At 50.9% G+C, this 18,487-nt stretch overlaps 1 protein-coding gene across 3 annotated transcripts; it reads right to left on the bottom strand.

Annotated features, from left to right (window-relative positions):
* Positions 1 to 543: 543 nt before the first annotated feature.
* On the bottom strand, positions 544 to 17,977 carry LOC117401084 (sodium- and chloride-dependent creatine transporter 1-like). Of its 3 annotated transcripts, none has more exons than XM_059032623.1 (14): positions 17,377 to 17,970; positions 15,412 to 15,636; positions 11,856 to 11,987; positions 10,786 to 11,053; positions 10,084 to 10,216; positions 8,818 to 8,952; positions 8,274 to 8,377; positions 6,154 to 6,278; positions 4,649 to 4,761; positions 4,340 to 4,477; positions 3,886 to 3,988; positions 3,190 to 3,290; positions 2,098 to 2,268; positions 544 to 1,912 (listed from the first exon to the last, which is right to left on the bottom strand). In XM_059032623.1, the coding sequence occupies exons 1-14, from the start codon at positions 17,402 to 17,404 to the stop codon at positions 1,781 to 1,783; spliced, it is 1,908 nt and encodes a 635-aa protein (XP_058888606.1). In that variant the 5' UTR covers positions 17,405 to 17,970; the 3' UTR covers positions 544 to 1,780. The 3 variants fall into 3 exon arrangements, with proteins under 3 accessions (XP_058888606.1, XP_058888608.1, XP_058888607.1); XM_059032624.1 differs by lacking the exon at positions 544 to 1,912 and adding an exon at positions 3,026 to 3,089 and having other exon boundaries at positions 2,131 to 2,268; positions 17,377 to 17,977; XM_059032625.1 differs by lacking the exons at positions 15,412 to 15,636; positions 17,377 to 17,970 and adding an exon at positions 12,023 to 15,393.
* Between the last annotated feature and the right edge of the window lie 510 nt (positions 17,978 to 18,487).

Genomic DNA, 18,487 nt, shown 5'->3' on the forward strand with positions numbered 1-18,487 from the left:
TGTTAATAGAGCTCACTGAGACTGCAATACCAGTGTGCTAATAGCGCTCACTGAGACTGCAATACCAGAGTGTTAATAGAGCTCACTGAGACTGCAATACCAGTGTTAATAGAGCTCACTGAGACTGCAATACCAGTGTTAATAGCGCTCACTGAGACTGCAATACCAGAGTGTTAATAGAGCTCACTGAGACTGCAATACCAGTGTTAATAGAGCTCACTGAGACTGCAATACCAGTTTTATTAGAGCCCGTTCCCAATCCTCCTTCAATTTCCCTTCCCTGAATCTCGAGAGCCCGTTCTCAATCCCCTTTCATTTCCCTTCCCTGAATCTCAAGAGCCCGTTCTATTAAATGCTATATTTCTATAATATAACTCTAATAAATCCATGATATAAAGACCCTGTGGTGAAGTGCTTTCCCGTCGCTCTGAGTGCTGATTCTCTGCTTCTGAAATGACGGGCCAGTCAGCAGAACACAGTGTCACACACCGTCACTCACACACCGTCACTCAGCAGCTTTAGGATAAAGAACCACAAGATATGCCAGGTCTGCCAATCTTTTATTGCTCTTTACAGAAAACTAAAAAATAATCATAATCTAACACTGATTTACAAACCCATTCAATACTGAGTGAAATGGATGGAACAGGCACTGGTGCAGACACACAGAGCACAGAAGCAGATCTCACTGGCTGAGCCCTCTCGTCCAGACTCACTGCACAGCACACTCCATTATCAGGAGTTCAGTCAGACACTGCACAGCACGCTCTATTAGGGGCTCAGTCAGACTCACTGCACAGCACACTCCATTATCAGGGGCTCAGTCAGACTCACTGCACAGCACACTCCATTATCAGGGGCTCAGTCAGACTCACTGCACAGCACACTCTATTATCAGGGGCTCAGTCAGACTCACTGCACAGCACACTCCATTATCAGGAGTTCAGTCAGACTCACTGCACAGCACGCTCTATTAGGGGCTCAGTCAGACTCACTGAACAGCACACTCTATTATCAGGGGCTCAGTCAGACTCACTGCACAGCACACTCTATTATCAGGGGCTCAGTCAGGCTGGCTGAATGGTGCTTGAAATAGGAATGCTCGGCTGTGAAACATTAGCACTGCTCTCTCGTTCCCCTCCATTCCGTTAATGAAGACTGCACTGGGATTGTACCGGCCAGACTGCGCTTGCACTCACAGACCTTGCTGTGGGATGTGGGGGGGGGGAATGGGAAGCGGGAGAGAGGGGGAGGGGGGGGGAGGGAGAGGGGGGGATCCTGGTGTTCAATCAACTTCACAGTCTGCTGAGGAGATTTTTCCCACTTGAGGTTAGGGCCTGTTTGCTATGATATCTCACGTGTGTGTGTATCTCTGTGTGTCTGCGTCTCTGTGTGTGAGTTTGTCTGTGTATGTGTGTGTCTGTGTGTGTGTCTCTGTGTGTGAGTGTGTCTGTGTATGTGTGTGTCTGTGTGTGTGTCTCTGTGTGTGAGTGTGTCTGTGTCTGTGTGTGTGTCTCTGTGTGTGAGTGTGTCTGTGTGTCTGTGTAGGGTGTGTGTGTTTGTGTCTGTGTGTGTGTGTGGGGGGGGGGTCTGTGTCTGTGTCTGTATCTCTGTGTGTCTGTGTGTGTCTCTGTGTGTGTTTTGATGGGACGGTTTCGATTAGGTCCATTTTGGCATTCAGACCCCTAAATCTATATTCCCAGTTTGGCTGACAGAGGGAAGGTGGATTTACAGACACACACACCCACACAGGCTGCTGTGATGAAGCAGGGTGCCGTCCCTAGATGACAGTCTCGAAGAGCAGGATGGATTTCTCCGGGCCCGCTGGAGGCCGCAGCTTGGCCTTAGACTCGTGTGCGAGGTACTCCAGGTGATGGCGTCCCCACACTGGGGTGGTGAGGTGCTGCCAGCGCTGCCAAGACATGGAGGAGTCATTCAGTTACTGGAAGCACAGTGGAACCTTCCAGGACCCCTAGCAGGGCTCTTTATAGAGAGTGGCTGCTTCTAAATTCCAGGGATATACAGACTGACTGATAGATAGAGACAGCCAGCCAGACAGATAAATAGACAGAGAGACAGGCAGGCAGACTAACTGACCTCCAGCAGTGAGCCCTTGCAGGTCAGCAGTTTGAACAGCACGGTGACGGGGATGCACAGCATGGAGGACAGTGCCAGACACCAGCCCACAGCCTCCCCCCACCAGGGGTACACGTAGCTGGAGTTGTAGCTCACCGGCCTGTAGTTCACCACGTGGAACAGGAAGATCCCCTGAGGAGCACAGACACACACACAGCTGTGACACAGGAGCCACACTGCACACAACACTGACAACAGCAATTCTGTACTTTAATACAGTGTGTGAGTGTGTGTGTGTGTGTGTGTGTTGTATATGTGAATGTGAGTGTGTTTTGATGTGGGAGTTGCACTACACAGGGAAGGAGGGGAAGCTCATGCTAGCTGAGGCTCAATGCTTCAGACATGCAGCTTCAGTCAGCTCTTGAAAAAGCAGCAAGACCCAAACATGCTGGAATCTCTGTCTATACACTGTCCCTCCACCCTCACCTGAGACAGAGAGAGAGACAGACACAGAGAGAGAGAATTAAATTGTCATGCCAATAAAGCATTTTTTGAATTTGAATTTGAGAGAGAGAGACACAGAGAAAGACAGAGAGAGAGACAGACAGACAGACAGACAGACAGACACACACACACACACAGCCCTATCACACACAATGAGGTCCACACAGACACAGCATTAACACATGCAGGCAGAAATAACATTGAAGTCAAATCAAACAAAATCCATGCTGTTCAAACTGTTTCTCAAGCATCCTGCCCTGGCTCTTCTTCAGGAGACAGCGCGCTTGTTTTAAACCCCATGGCAGTGTCTGTCCTGTGTTCCTGAAGCGCTGCTTCAGGGGCAGTGAGTGAACAATGGGTGGCACTGTCAACACTGCGCAGCAGCCTCATTGTCACTCTCACTAGGACTTGCTATTGTGATGAGGATTGTTTAAAGCTGCCTTACCCTGTGCCCCTGTCAGCGGCCAGGACTTCATGCAGCTCTACGGAGCTTCACTGGGCAGCTCCAACTGTGAGTAATGAGAGGTCAAAGGTCGCTTCTGCTGCTGAGAAGCCGCCCCCCAGCCCCAGCCCTGATTAACCCAGTGCTCGCTGGTCCTGTGTACTCACCATGCAGAGGCAGGGGGTGATGAACGCCCAGCACCACTTAACCAAGGGCATGGGCTGGTACCCGATCATCCTGGCAATATCATCCATGAAGCGATCAGCCCCTGCACACACACAGGGAGAGCTCAATACAATACATGAGTGTCTTCACCCCACCCTGCCCACCTCTCACTTACCATAGACCCAGCCACACACCTGCCCTGCCCGCTCCCTTACCATAGACCCAGCCACACACCCACCCTGCCCACCTCTCACTTACCATAGACCCAGCCACACACCCGCCCTGCCCGCTCCCTTACCATAGACCCAGCCACACACCCGCCCTGCCCGCTCCCTTACCATAGATCCAGCCACACACCCGCCCTGCCCGCTCCCTTACCATAGACCCAGCCACACACCCGCCCTGCCCGCTCTCTTACCATAGACCCAGCCACACACCCGCCCTGCCCGCTCTCTTACCATAGACCCAGCCACACACCCGCCCTGCCTGCTCTCTTACCATAGACCCAGCCACACACCCGCCCTGCCCGCTCCCTTACCATTGACCCAGCCACACACCCGCCCTGCCCGCTCCCTTACCATAGACCCAGCCACACACCCGCCCTGCCCGTTCCCTTACCATAGACCCAGCCACACACCCGCCCTGCCCGTTCCCTTACCATAGACCCAGCCACACACCTGCCCTGCCCGCTCTCTTACCATAGACCCAGGCCACCACCACACATTCCCAGAAGGCCTGCCAGAGCAGCGTCATTCCACTTGCTGAGTAATAATCGAAGAGCTGGAACACGAACATCCCGCCCTGGAGAGAGGGGAGACGAGAAGAGGAGAGGAGAGGGGGAGAAGAGGAGAGGGGGAAAGGAGGAGAGGGGAGAGGAGAGGATGAGGGGGAGAGAGAGAGGGGAGAGGAAGGAAGATGAGGGGAGAGGGGAGGAGAGGGGGAGAGGAGGAGAGGGGGAGGAGAGGACAAGAGAGGGAGGAGAAGGGAGAGGGGAGAGAGAGAGGGGAGAAGAGAAGAGGGGAGAGAGAGGGGACAGGGGAGAGAGAGGAGGAGAGAGAGAGGGTTGGTAAATTAAATTAAAGAGGTTTCTGTTCATTCAGACAGGATTGCAGTAGTAACTCCTCAGAGGAGTGTGTAAGGGGCGGGGCTTACCTCGGTCACCATGGAGAGGTCGATGATGAAGCAGATGAAGCAGCAGATCGCCACGACGACCTCCCTGCGCACAGAGCCCGCCACAGAATTGGGGATCATGTCCATAATCCCAGTAATGAAGCCCTCCACTCCCACAAACTGGGCAGAGGGAGATAGAGGAAGTGAGTGTAGAGCAGGGTTGTGTGTTAGGGTTAGTCTATGTGTTAGGGTTAGGGTTAGGATTAGTCTGTGTGTTAGGGTTAAGGTTAGTCTGTGTGTTAGGGTTAGGGGTAGTCTGTGTTTACAGGGCAGGGTTAAAACTCTGGGTACCTGGCTGTCGAGCCCCAGGATGAGCAGCATGAAGAAGAAGAGAGTGGCCCAGAAAGGAGCGAGAGGCATCAGAGTCACAGCCTTGGGGTATGCGATGAACACCAGCCCGGGACCTGGGAGAGGAGAGCAGAGAATCAGCCAGGAGAGACAGGGAACACCTGAACACCAGCCCGGGACCTGGGAGAGGAGAGCAGAGAATCAGCCAGGAGAGACAGGGAACACCAGCCCGGGACCTGAGAGAGGAGAGCAGAGAATCAGCCAGGAGAGACAGTGAACACCAGCCCGGGACCTGGGAGAGAAGAGCAGAGAATCAGCCAGGTGAGACAGGGAACACCAGCCCGGGATCTGGGAGAGGAGAGCAGAGAATCAGCCAGGAGAGAGAGGGAGAGGGGGGAGAGAAGACTGCCTCCTGAGGACTGATATATTTCACATGCTGAACAACATGGCACTAGAACTCAAGATGCTTTTGTAATGGGACTATAATACAGGGAAGAAGGGGAAGACAGCCTCCGGTAGCAACCGTGGTGATGAGACTGTCAGCACACCGCTGGGTGGACAGATATACTCAGCACACCAAGAGACTGGCTGATTGCTGCTGACATATTGACGACATCCACACTGACCTGTTCTATTGTCTATTGCTGTGTTTCAGGAATAAAGTTCATTTGGATTTGAGTATTAACCTCCCAGTGCCTTTATTCATTATCGCCACACCATGTGTGAGTGTGTGAATGTGTGTGTGTGTGAGTATAAATGTGTGTGTGTGAGTGCGTGACTGTGTGACTGTGTGAGTGAGTGTGACTGTGTGAGTGTGAGTGTGAGAGTGACTGAGTGTGTGAGTGAGTGTGAGTGAGTGACTGTGTGAGTGAGTGTCAGAGTGTGAGAGTGTGAGAGTATGAGAGTGTGTGACTGTTTGTGTCCCAGCTCTTCCTTTGGCTAGACTCAGACAGGCTCCTGGTCTACACAGTGCTCTGCTGGGAGTGTGGGCTGTGAGACAGTTTCATATTTCACTCCCCAGGCAGGAGATGTAATCACTGGATTAAATGCTATTAATAAGGATTTCAATTCCACATTCCTGGGTCCAGAGCTCCCAGTCGTCATGGTGACACAGCTTCTCATGCATTATCATTTCCACAAGGTGGACAAAATGTTTCTCTCGCATTTTTTCTCATGTAGGAATTAGTTATAGAACCCTTACACTGCCTCGTTCCGCTGAGCTGAGTGTGCAGTTTAACCCTTTCCACATCGCTCAGATTCCGTGAAAATGTACTTTACTACAGAAGCAATCAGGATAAGGCTCTCTGTCTGTTGGTACAACATACTAAAGTCCCATGTAGTTCAAATATTTCACCTCAAATGAACATGAAGGCTCTTGGTATACCTCAGAGTCTGCACAACTGGAGCTTTGCAAAAACACACAACACCAGCAGTTATAGCATCTGAAAATACCTTGACACATAAGGACTAACTACAAGCTGGGATGGGATGGGATGGGATCGTCTCACCGGATTCAGCCACCCTGGAGATATCGACCCCCTGCTCGGACGCCATGAAGCCCAGCACAGAGAAGACCACGAAGCCAGCGAAGAAACTGGTCCCACTGTTAATAACGGCCAGGACATAGGCATCCCTGGGACAGGCGGGGCACACTTCAGTAACAGGCAGATAAGAACAGTACAGTACAGTACAAAACAGGAGAGGAGAACAGGGCAGGGCATCACAGCACAGGGCAGGGCATAACAGCACAGCACAGCACAGGGCATCATAGCACAGCACAGCACAGGGCAGGGCATCACAGCACAGCACAGCACAGGGCAGGGCAGGGCAGGGCAGGGCAGGGCATAACAGCACAGCACAGGGCAGGGCATCACAGCACAGCACAGCACAGCACAACACAGCACAGCACAGGGCATCACAGTGCAGCACAGCACAACACAGGACAGGGCAGGGCAGGGCAGGGCATAACAGCACAGCACAGCACAGCACAGGGCAGGGCAGGGCATTACAGCACAGCACATGGCAGGGCAGCACAGCACAGCACAGGACAGGGCATCACAGCACAGCACAGCACAGGGCAGGGCAGGGCATCACAGTGCAGCACAGCACAACACAGGGCAGGGCAGGGCAGGGCAGGGCATAACAGCACAGCACAGGGCAGGGCAGGGCATTACAGCACAGCACATGGCAGGGCATCACAGCACAGCACAGCACAGCGCAGGGCAGGGCAGGGCAGGGCAGGGCATCACAGCACAGCACAGCACAGCACAGCACAGGGCATCACAGTGCAGCACAGCACAACACAGGGCAGGGCAGGGCAGGGCATAACAGCACAGCACAGCACAGCACAGGGCAGGGCAGGGCAGGGCAGGGCATTACAGCACAGCACATGGCAGGGCAGCACAGCACAGCACAGCACAGGGCAGGGCATCACAGCACAGCACAGCACAGGGCAGGGCAGGGCATCACAGTGCAGCACAGCACAACACAGGGCAGGGCAGGGCAGGGCAGGGCAGGGCATAACAGCACAGCACAGGGCAGGGCAGGGCAGGGCATTACAGCACAGCACATGGCAGGGCATCACAGCACAGCACAGGGCAGGGCATCACAGCACAGCACAGAACAGCACAGGGCAGGACAGGGCATTACAGCACAGAACAGCGCAGGGCATTACAGCACAGAACAGTGCAGGGCATCACAGCACAGCACAGCGCAGGGCATTACAGCGCAGCACAGCACAGGGCAGGGCAGGGCATCACAGCACAGCACAGCACAGCACAGCACAGGGCAGGGCATAACAGCACAGCACAGGGCAGGGCATCACAGCACAGCACAGAACAGCGCAGGGCAGGACAGGGCATTACAGCACAGAACAGCGCAGGGCAGGGCAGGGCATTACAGCACAGAACAGTGCAGGGCATCACAGCACAGCACAGCGCAGGGCATTACAGCGCAGCACAGCACAGGGCAGGGCAGGGCATCACAGCACAGCACAGCACAGCACAGCACAGCACAGGGCAGGGCATAACAGCACAGCACAGCACAGCACAGCACAGGGCAGGGCAGGGCATCACAGCACAGCACAGCACAGGGCAGGGCATAACAGCACAGCGCACCGCAGCACAGGGCAGGGCAGGGCAGGGCATCACAGCACAGCACATGGCAGGGCATCACAGCACAGCACAGGGCAGGGCATCACAGCACAGCACAGGGCAGGGCATCACAGCACAGCACAGAACAGCGCAGGGCAGGGCATCACAGCACAGCACAGCGCAGGGCATCACAGCACAGCGCACCGCAGCACTGGGCAGGGCATCACAGCACAGCACAGCGCAGGGTATTACAGCACAGCGCACCGCAGCACAGGGCAGGGCAGTGCAGGGCAGGGCAGGGCATCACAGCACAGTGCAGGGCATTACAGCACAGCACAACACAGGGCAGGGAATCACAGCACAGCGCAGCACAGGGCAGGGCAGTGCAGGGCAGGGCATCACAGCACAGCACAGCACAGGGCATTACAGCACAGCACAACACAGGGCAGGGAATCACAGCACAGTGCAGCACAGGGCACGGCAGGGCAGGGCATCACAGCGCAGGGCAGACACAGTGGGTGCATTAACTCACTCACTGGTAGCAGTTGTTGTGGAAGTGGTTGTAGCTGCCCAGGGCAGTCAGAGCCCCCAAACCAATCGCATAAGAGAAGAAGATCTGAGTGCCAGCATCAATCCAAACCTGGAGACACAGAGAGCGAGTGATACAGGGAGAGAGTGATACAGGGAGAGAGTGATACAGAGAGATTGATACAGTGAGAGAGCGATACAGAGAGAGAATGATACAGAGAGAGTCATACAGAGAGAGAGGGATACAGAGAGAGTGATACAGTGAGAGAGCAATACAGAAAGTGATACAGGGAGAGAGTGATACAGAGAGAGTGATACATGGAGATAGTGATACAGAGAGAGTGATACGGAGATAGAGTGATACAGGGAGAGAGTGATCCAGAGAGAGAGTGATACAGAGAGAGGGATCCAGGGAGAGAGACAGCGTTTATGTTTTAATGCTTGAACTTTGAAAATATAATTTGTTTTAATAGTCTCCAGAAAGTGTCTGTTTGTTGCATCAAGCCAGCACTCAGGGACTGTCCTCCCTGTCCTCCCGGCTCCCACACTGACCTGTGCTTCACCCAGCTTGGACCAGTCAGGCTTCAGGTAGTAAACAATGCCATCAAGAGCCCCTGGCAGAGTCACACCATGGGCCAGGAGAACAGCCAGCACCAGGTAGGGAAAGAGAGCTGTGAAGTACACCACCTGCACAGAGAGAGGGGACAGCTTTCATTGAGGAGGGAAGACTACAGGAACGCACGTCAAGGAGACGCATGTTCTGGTGACGGCCTTCATCAGTGTTCAATACCATCTAATATGTCTGATATCCTCGTGAATCCCAGGGAGGCTCTTCAGCATGAACTTGACAGACAACAGCATCAATAACCCAATGCATAAACATTGCAACACAAAGTGTTACAACACAGCCCTGGGAACTGGAGGGAGTACCTGTACATAGTGAGACTTACCCCTGCACCCCTACCCCGTACTTCCTGGACATCCTCACCCCTACCCTCAACTGACTGGACATCCTCACCCCTACCCTCTCCTGCCTGGACATCCCCACCCCTACCCTCAACTGACTGGACATCCCCACCCCTACCCTCCACTGCCTGGACATCCCCACCCCTACCCTCCACTGACTGGACATCCCCACCCCTACCCTCCACTGCCTGGACATCCCCACCCCTACCCTCCACTGCCTGGACATCCCCACCCCTACCCTCCACTGACTGGACATCCCCACCCCTACCCTCCACTGACTGGACATCCCCACCCCTACCCTCCACTGCCTGGACATCCCCACCCCTACCCTCAACTGACTGGACATCCCCACCCCTACCCTCCACTGCCTGGACATCCCCACCCCTACCCTGAACTGACTGGACATCCTCACCCCTACCCTCTACTGCCTGCACATAAACTCCCAGAGGGATTCCAGGACGTGTCACTCAGCTCCCAGCTCAAGAGGTCAGCATTTCTGCAGTGGCTGAAACCTTAAGATGTAAAATAGAAGCCGCTTATCCCCAAGCAATTCAGAGAGCCCCTTGTTCAGACTACAAAGCTCTTAATTCTCTGCTCTGAGAACTCAAAGAGGTAAAGAACATTCTTCAGGGACCTCTCGTTAATTCATTTACATTCAGGATTGGGGGGTTACAAGTATAGCAAAGACAAGCCCAGCTATGTAAGGAGTGAACTACTCTTTACATCCATATCTATTCATGATGCTGCTCTGCACTCAGACAGCGCTGTGAAGCCTGTGAGATGGAGGGAGCTCCTGTTCCAGTTCACCCTACTGCCTGCAGGTGTAATCAAGCAGCACCCCCTGTCACTTACCTTCCCTGAGGACTTCACCCCTTTCCAGACACAGAAGTAGACAATGATCCAGGTGGCAAGAAGACAGAGGGTCATCTCCCAGTTGATATTTCCTGGCTCATCCAAACCTCCAGAGATATGCAGAACTTTGTTCCTGAAAGTGTGAAGTCTGTTATTACACTCAGCACCATGCAAGACATCCCATTAAACACATTCCCTTCTGTCCAAGTTATTACACACGGCACAGCCACTCAGCACCATGCAAGACATCCAATTAAACACATTCCCTTCTGTCCAAGTTACTACACATTCCTTGAGAGTGACACAGCTCCAAAACTATTCTGTACTAAACTGAAACTCCCACTCCAGGTCTCTTGCACTGGAGCCAGGCAGAAATCAGTGTGGAGGGCAAGGAGGACAGAGCCGGAGCCTCAGCCTGCCCTTCCTGGAAAGCACACAACTCTACTGACTCCATCATGGGCAGGGTGTCTCTTCCCATTAGAAGAGAGGCTTCTGACTCTACTCACTCCCAGAACTCCATGATGGGGGGTCTGACTCTACTCACTCCCAGAACTCCATGATGGGGGAGCTCCTGACTCTACTCACTCCCATAACTCTATGATGGGTGGTCTGACTCTATTCACTCCCAGAACTCCATGATGGGGGGTCCGACTCTACTCACTCCCAGAACTCAATGATGAGGGAGCTCCTGACACTACTCACTCCCAGAACTCAATGATGGGGGAGCGCTGGCCCGCCCGCTCCTCACAGCTGCTATTGAAGGCCGATACGTTGCCGCTGGCAGAGCCGTTGTAGCAGCCATCGCCGCGGAAGACTCGGGTGCAGTTTGCCGTGTTCCAGGTGTTCCCGCAAGTGGCCCAGGGCAGAGGGTCAGTGAAGGAGTGCAGCAGGTAGTACAGCCCCCACACCAGGATCATGATGTAATAGGTGTTGCAGAAGAACACGATGATCATGGAGGAGACGCCCAGACCTGCAGACACACACACAGGGTTACACCAGAGCCTCTTCACAATACACACACACACAGGGCTACACCAGAGCCTCTTCACAATATACACAAACACACACACACACACACACACACACACACACACACACACACACACACGCACACACACAGGGCTACACCAGAGTCTCTGCACAATACGCACACACACACATACATACATACACACACACACACAGGGCTACACCAGAGCCTCTTCACAATGCACACACACACACACACAGGGCTACACCAGAGTCTCTGCACAATACACACACACACACACAGACACACACAGGGTTACACCAGAGCCTCTTCACAATACACACACACACACACACACACAGGGCTACACCAGAGTCTCTGCACAATACACACACATACACACAGGGTTACACCAGAGTCTCTGCACAATACACACACACACACACACACACACGTTTGCATTCCTATATTTGTGGTGACTTCTCATTGACTCTCACTATATTTTCATTTACTATTTCTAACTCCAGTCAGACAAAACTCCACACAGGGTGAAAGTCAACAACAAACTAAATATTTTGGCACTTATTTTTTAGAAGGCATATTTAGTTCTTAAAAAAGGTGTTTTACAAAGTGGGGACGTCCCCACAACGTGATTTTTTCAGGAGTTACTATCTTTGTGGGGACATTTTTTCAAATTTTGTCCATACATTGATAGTAATACCTGCCCACACACACACACCTGCAGGATTGTGATACAAGGTATGTTTTTGGTTGATTCAAAGCCACCTGGTGGAGGTGTTACCTTTGAAGAGCGGTGCGATGTTCCAGGCGGAGATTCCTCCCTGCTTCATGAACTGTCCGAGTGCCACCTCCAGGAAGAACACCGGCATCCCCCCGACAAACACGATCAGCAGGTACGGGATCAGGAACACACCTACCTCACAAACACACTGCAGTCAGGAACTCCACCTGCACAATTAAACACAGCACAGCACAGCGCAGCGCAGCACAGCACAGCACCCAACAGGGACAGGCTGCCCCACAAACACACTGCGGTCAGGAACTCCACCTGCACAATTAAACACAGCACAGCGCAGCACCCAACAGGGACAGGCTGTCCCACAAACACACTGCGGTCAGGAACTCCACCTGCACAATTAAACACAGCACAGCGTAGCACCCAACAGGGACAGGCTGTCCCACAAACACACTGCGGTCAGGAACTCCACCTGCACAATTAAACACAGCACAGCGTAGCACCCAACAGGGACAGGCTGCCCCACAAACACACTGCGGTCAGGAACTCCACCTGCACAATTAAACACAGCACAGCGCAGCACCCAACAGGGACAGGCTGTCCCACAAACACACTGCGGTCAGGAACTCCACCTGCACAATTAAACACAGCACAGCGCAGCACCCAACAGGGACAGGCTGTCCCACAAACACACTGCGGTCAGGAACTCCACCTGCACAATTAAACACAGCACAACGTAGCACCCAACAGGGACAGGCTGTCCCACAAACACACTGCGGTCAGGAACTCCACCTGCACAATTAAACACAGCACAGCACAGCGCAGCACAGCACAGCACAGCACCCAGCAGGGACAGGCTGCCCCACAAACACATTTCTGAAGGCACTCTGGGGAAGTAAAATAAAATAATAAATAAAAAAAAGATTATCCTCCTTTGGAAACATTCTTCGCTAAGCTCGGAGCCCTGTGATTACAGTGGGCAAGGTTCCACTGCTGCTATGGAACACTGCCTCAGTAAGCTTGGCTGAAGGTCGTTGAGAGAGAGAGAGAGAGAGAGAGAGAGAGAGAGAGAGACAGGCAGGCAGGAAGACAGATAGACCTGCGGTCCTCGTCACAGGGAGACTCTGCTCTGCTCTCTCCACTCTGCTACACAGCTCTGCTCTGCTCTCTCCACTCTGCTACACAGCTCTGCTCTGCTCTCTCCACTCTGCTACACAGCTCTGCTCTGCTCTCTCCACTCTGCTACACAGCTCTGCTCTGCTCTCTCCACTCTCCCCCGCATGTTGCTCTGCTCTGCTCTCTCCACTCTGCTATACAGCGTTGCTCTGCTCGCTCCACTCTGCTATACAGCGTTGCTCTGCTCTCTCCACTCTGCTATACTATTATTATTATTATTATTTATTTCTTAGCAGACGCCCTTATCCAGGGCGACTTACAATGGTTACAAGATATCACATTATTTTTACATACAATTACCCATTTATACAGTTGTTTTTTTTTACTGGAGCAATCTAGTACCTTGCTCAAGGGTACAGCAGCAGTGTCCCCACCGGGGATTGAACCCACAACCCTCCGGTCAAGAGTCCAGAGCCCTAACCACTACTCCACACTGCTCCACTATACAGCTCTGCTCTGCTCTCTCCACTCTGCTATACAGCTCTGCTCTGATGTCAACGCCAGCAGTAAATCTGTCAGGACCGTTGAGCAACGATTCAATTCAATCCCTCTCCAGGGGCTCCAGCAGGAATGCAGTGCATGAACAAAGTGATTTATTAAACTAATGTAGAGAGAGACAGAGAGACACAGAGATGACAGGCTGCTTTGCATTGCATACATAATGCTTTGCATTGCATACACGCATTGAAAGAGAACCTAGGTTTGGTCTTCTTACCTCTTGTTCCTTCCTGCTACCTGATCACTTGTGTTCCGTTCAAACTTGCTCCAATGAGCCACCAGATCATGTGACCCACAGGTGCCAGGAGGCATCAAATTATCCTTTAAACACATTTCAAGTGCAGAGCACTGCTATAGAGCAAACCAGTGTTGAGAAGAACAGTCCTTGCAGATCAGATTGACTTGTAGAATGTAAAAGCAGAAAGGGCTTCCAGTGCTCCTGTGTGGAACAGGAGTCTCACACTCGCACACACTCACTCTCACACACTCGCGCTTGCATGCTCACACACTCAAACGCTCACACACTCGCACACACACTTACACACTTGCACGCTCACATACACACTCTCACACTCACACTTGCATACTCACACACATGCTCAGTCACTCGCACACTCACATGCACACTCGCACAATCTTTCGCACGCTCACATGCACACTCTCTCGCATGCTCACATGCACACTCGCACACTCTCTCGCACACTCACATGCACACTCGCACACTCTCTCGCACACTCACACACTCTCTCGCACGCTCACAGGGTTTCATGAAAGGAACTTAAAGCGACTCGGCCTGTTCAAGGGAAGGGAAGGCCTGCACATCTCTGTTTGGAATTGACTCAGCTTTCAAGCTTCCTGTTTTTAAACCCTAAAGATAACATGAGTATTGAAGCCAGGTCTGAACCCACAGATAACATGAGTACTGAAGCCTGTGCATTGCATACACGCATTGAAAGAGAACCTAGGTTTGGTCTTCTTACCTCTTGTTCCTTCCTGCTACCTGATCACTTGTGTTCCGTTCAAACTTGCTCCAATGAGCCACCAGATCATGTGACCCACAGGTGCCAGGAGGCATCAAATTATCCTTTAAACACATTTCAAGTGCAGAGCACTGCTATAGAGCAAACCAGTGTTGAGAAGAACAGTCCTTGCAGATCAGATTGACTTGTAGAATGTAAAAGCAGAAAGGGCTTCCAGTGCTCCTGTGTGGAACAGGAGTCTCACACTCGCACACACTCACTCTCACACACTCGCGCTTGCATGCTCACACACTCAAACGCTCACACACTCGCACACACACTTACACACTTGCACGCTCACATACACACTCTCACACTCACACTTGCATACTCACACACATGCTCAGTCACTCGCACACTCACATGCACACTCGCACAATCTTTCGCACGCTCACATGCACACTCGCACACTCTCTCGCACACTCACATGCACACTCGCACACTCTCTCGCACACTCACATGCACACTCTCTCGCACGCTCACAGGGTTTCATGAAAGGAACTTAAAGCGACTCGGCCTGTTCAAGGGAAGGGAAGGCCTGCACATCTCTGTTTGGAATTGACTCAGCTTTCAAGCTTCCTGTTTTTAAACCCTAAAGATAACATGAGTATTGAAGCCAGGTCTGAACCCACAGATAACATGAGTACTGAAGCCAGGTCTGAACCCACAGATAACATGAGTACTGAAGCCAGGTCTGAACCCACAGATAACATGAGTACTGAAGCCAGGTCTGAACCCACAGATAACATGAGTACTGAAGCCAGGTCTGAACCCACAGATAACATGAGTACTGAAGCCAGGTGTGGAGACTTTGAAGAGGGGAGTGAACGGGTTCTTCTGTATATATGCATACAGAGAAGATTGTGGGCTTGCTGGAACAAGACCCTGGACAGGCGTTGCTTCCTTACCTCCTCCATTCTTGTAACAGAGGTAGGGGAACCTCCAGACATTGCCCAGCCCCACAGCGAAGCCCACACAGGACATAATGAAGTCCATCTGCCGGGTCCAGGTCTCCCTCTCTGGGATGGGGATCTTCACTTCCCCCATTCCTGGGACTACCAGGGGGGAGACCACCGCCATGTCCTCCGAGAGCAAGTCTGCTCCCTCCCCCTCCTCTGGCAAGACACTGCCTCCTGCAGTGACAGACAGACAGTATATTACCCCAGCTCTCACTCCAGCCACTCCAGTTACTCCACATTCTAGACAGCTACTGTAACCAATGGAGATTTGAATAGCTGTTAGCTGAGAGCAGAGCGTGTTTGTGTTTTAACTGCAGATGGATTCACAAACTGACCAGCACAGAGATACAGAGCAAAAAGGACATGCAAGGACATGGACTCCATGCACGCATGCACGCACGCACACACACACCCAATACAGATATAAACACCCACACCCAATACAGATATAAACACATACACCCAATACAGATATAAACACACACATACACACAATACAGATATAAACACACACATACACACACACACACCCAATACAGATATAAACACACACATACACCCAATACAGATATAAACACACACATACACCCAATACAGATATAAACACACACATACACCCAATACAGATATAAACACACACATACACACAATACAGATATAAACACACACATACACCCAATACAGATATAAACACACACATACACCCAATACAGATATAAACACACACATACACACAATACAGATATAAACACACACAATACAGATATAAACACACACATACACCCAATACAGATATAAACACACACATACACACACCCACACCCAATACAGATATAAACACACACACACCCCCACACACACACACCCACACATACAGATATAAACACACACATACACACACACACACCCAATACAGATATAAACACACACACACCCCCAATACAGATATAAACACACACATACACACAATACAGATATAAACACACACATACACACAATACAGATATAAACACACACATACACACACACACCCAATACAGATATAAACACACACACCCACACATACACACAATACAGATATAAACACACACATACACACACACCCCCAATACAGATATAAACACACACATACACACAATACAGATATAAACACACACATACACACACACACCCAATACAGATATAAACACACACACCCACACACACACACCCACACATACACACAATACAGATATAAACACACACATACACACACACACCCAATACAGATATAAACACACACACCCACACACACCCACACATACACACAATACAGATATAAACACACACATACACACACACACCCAATACAGATATAAACACACACACACACACCCAATACAGATATAAACACACACCCACACACCCACCCCCAATACAGATATAAACACACACACACCCACACATACACCCAATACAGATATAAACACACACATACACACACACACACACAATACAGATATAAACACACACACACACCCAATACAGATATAAACACACACACACAATACAGATATAAACACACACACACCCCCAATACAGATATAAACACACACACACACACACACACCCAATACAGATATAAACACACACACACACCCAATACAGATATAAGGACAGACTCACGCACGCACACACACAGGCATTCCAAGCACACTGATTTCATAACATTATATATTACTACAGGCTCCCCAAAATTCAAACCCTGCCGGTGCAGACTGCCATTACTTCTGATCAATCCCGTTTAGAAATATCAGCCTCAGACACACATACGTGAATGAACGAACACCAGTCTCCTTAGTGTAGTATTACTGCTAAGAAATAAATACTACTACTACGACTACTACTACTAATAATAATAATGTGAAACCTTACCTGGATGGTGTTCTTCTGCCTCTGACATTTTCGTGATGTTTTGTTTGTTTGTTTGTTTGTTTTTTAATTACTATTTTTTGACAGATACGTATATGCACAATTTTTATTTTCAGGTTTAAAAAATATATATATATAAAAAAAAATGCAGTGTGCAGATTTGATTCAGAAGCAATCGACGAAGTACTTGAATGTGAGTCTGAAGTACCTCATTGATGAGACTGAGGACCGAGAAGAACAGTTCAGTGAGAGACGCTGGTGTGCTGATCCAGCGAGCAGCAAAGCCGTGGAACAGAAGTCTGTGTGTCTGCAGTGTCTGCACCAATCCCTGGAAGTAACGAGGAATGAGCTTCGTGCAGCAAGCAGCACCGCCGACAGGGAGGGAGCCGAACCGCCCACACGCCTTCACTGGCTCCTCTCACAGACCTGCCTCATCAGACTCGCACACGAAAAGCACCCTGCTTAGAACTGCATTTCAATATCATGGGGCAGTGGTTTGCAACCTTTTATCTCCAGTACCAGTGTTTCCAGAAGGGACCACCAAGTGTACCAGTAACTATGTGCAATCTTAAACTGCTGTTGTAAAACTGAGACCTACCCCATTACAATCAGGTTTGTTGTGTCTGTACTCACTTGTTTGTTGCCTCATTCTACTGAGTGGTTAATCTATGCAGCTGATGACTGGAATGAACTCAGCATGTTTATATTTGTAATATTTTTATAATATTCTTTATTTAGCAGACGCCTTTATCCAAGGCGACTTACAGAGACTAGGGTGTGTGAACTATGCATCAGCTGCAGAGTCACTTACAATTACATCTCACCCGAAAGACGGAGCACAAGGAGGTTAAATGACTTGCTCAGGGTCACACAATGAGTCAGTGGCTGAGGTGGGATTTGAACCGGGGACCTCCTGCTTACAAACCCTGTTCGTTAACCACTGGACCACACAGCCTCCTATTTTGCAAGTGTTGTGTGTGGAATTGGTGACCACACCTTAATTGTGACCAGTTGTAATATGGGAACAGCATGCTGCAGCTCCCATGCTCAGTGTTAGTAACTCCTGATCTGACAGCATGCTGCAGCTCCCATGCTCAGTGTTAGTGAAGTACTG

This window comes from Acipenser ruthenus, chromosome 10 (genome assembly GCF_902713425.1).
Source record: "Acipenser ruthenus chromosome 10, fAciRut3.2 maternal haplotype, whole genome shotgun sequence".
NCBI classification, from domain to species: Eukaryota; Metazoa; Chordata; class Actinopteri; order Acipenseriformes; family Acipenseridae; genus Acipenser; species Acipenser ruthenus.

Excerpts from the sequence above, each read along its gene's own strand:
- LOC117401084 (XM_059032623.1), bottom strand. The coding sequence starts at position 17,404 with ATGTCAGAGGCAGAAGAACACCATCCAG. Across the intron at positions 8,953-10,083 it reads GGGTGAAGTCCTCAGGGAAG|GTGGTGTACTTCACAGCTCT; the intron begins GTAAGTGACAGG and ends CTCTCTGTGCAG. Across the intron at positions 3,291-3,885 it reads GGTGGTGGCCTGGGTCTATG|GGGCTGATCGCTTCATGGAT; the intron begins GTAAGAGAGCGG and ends GTGTGTGTGCAG.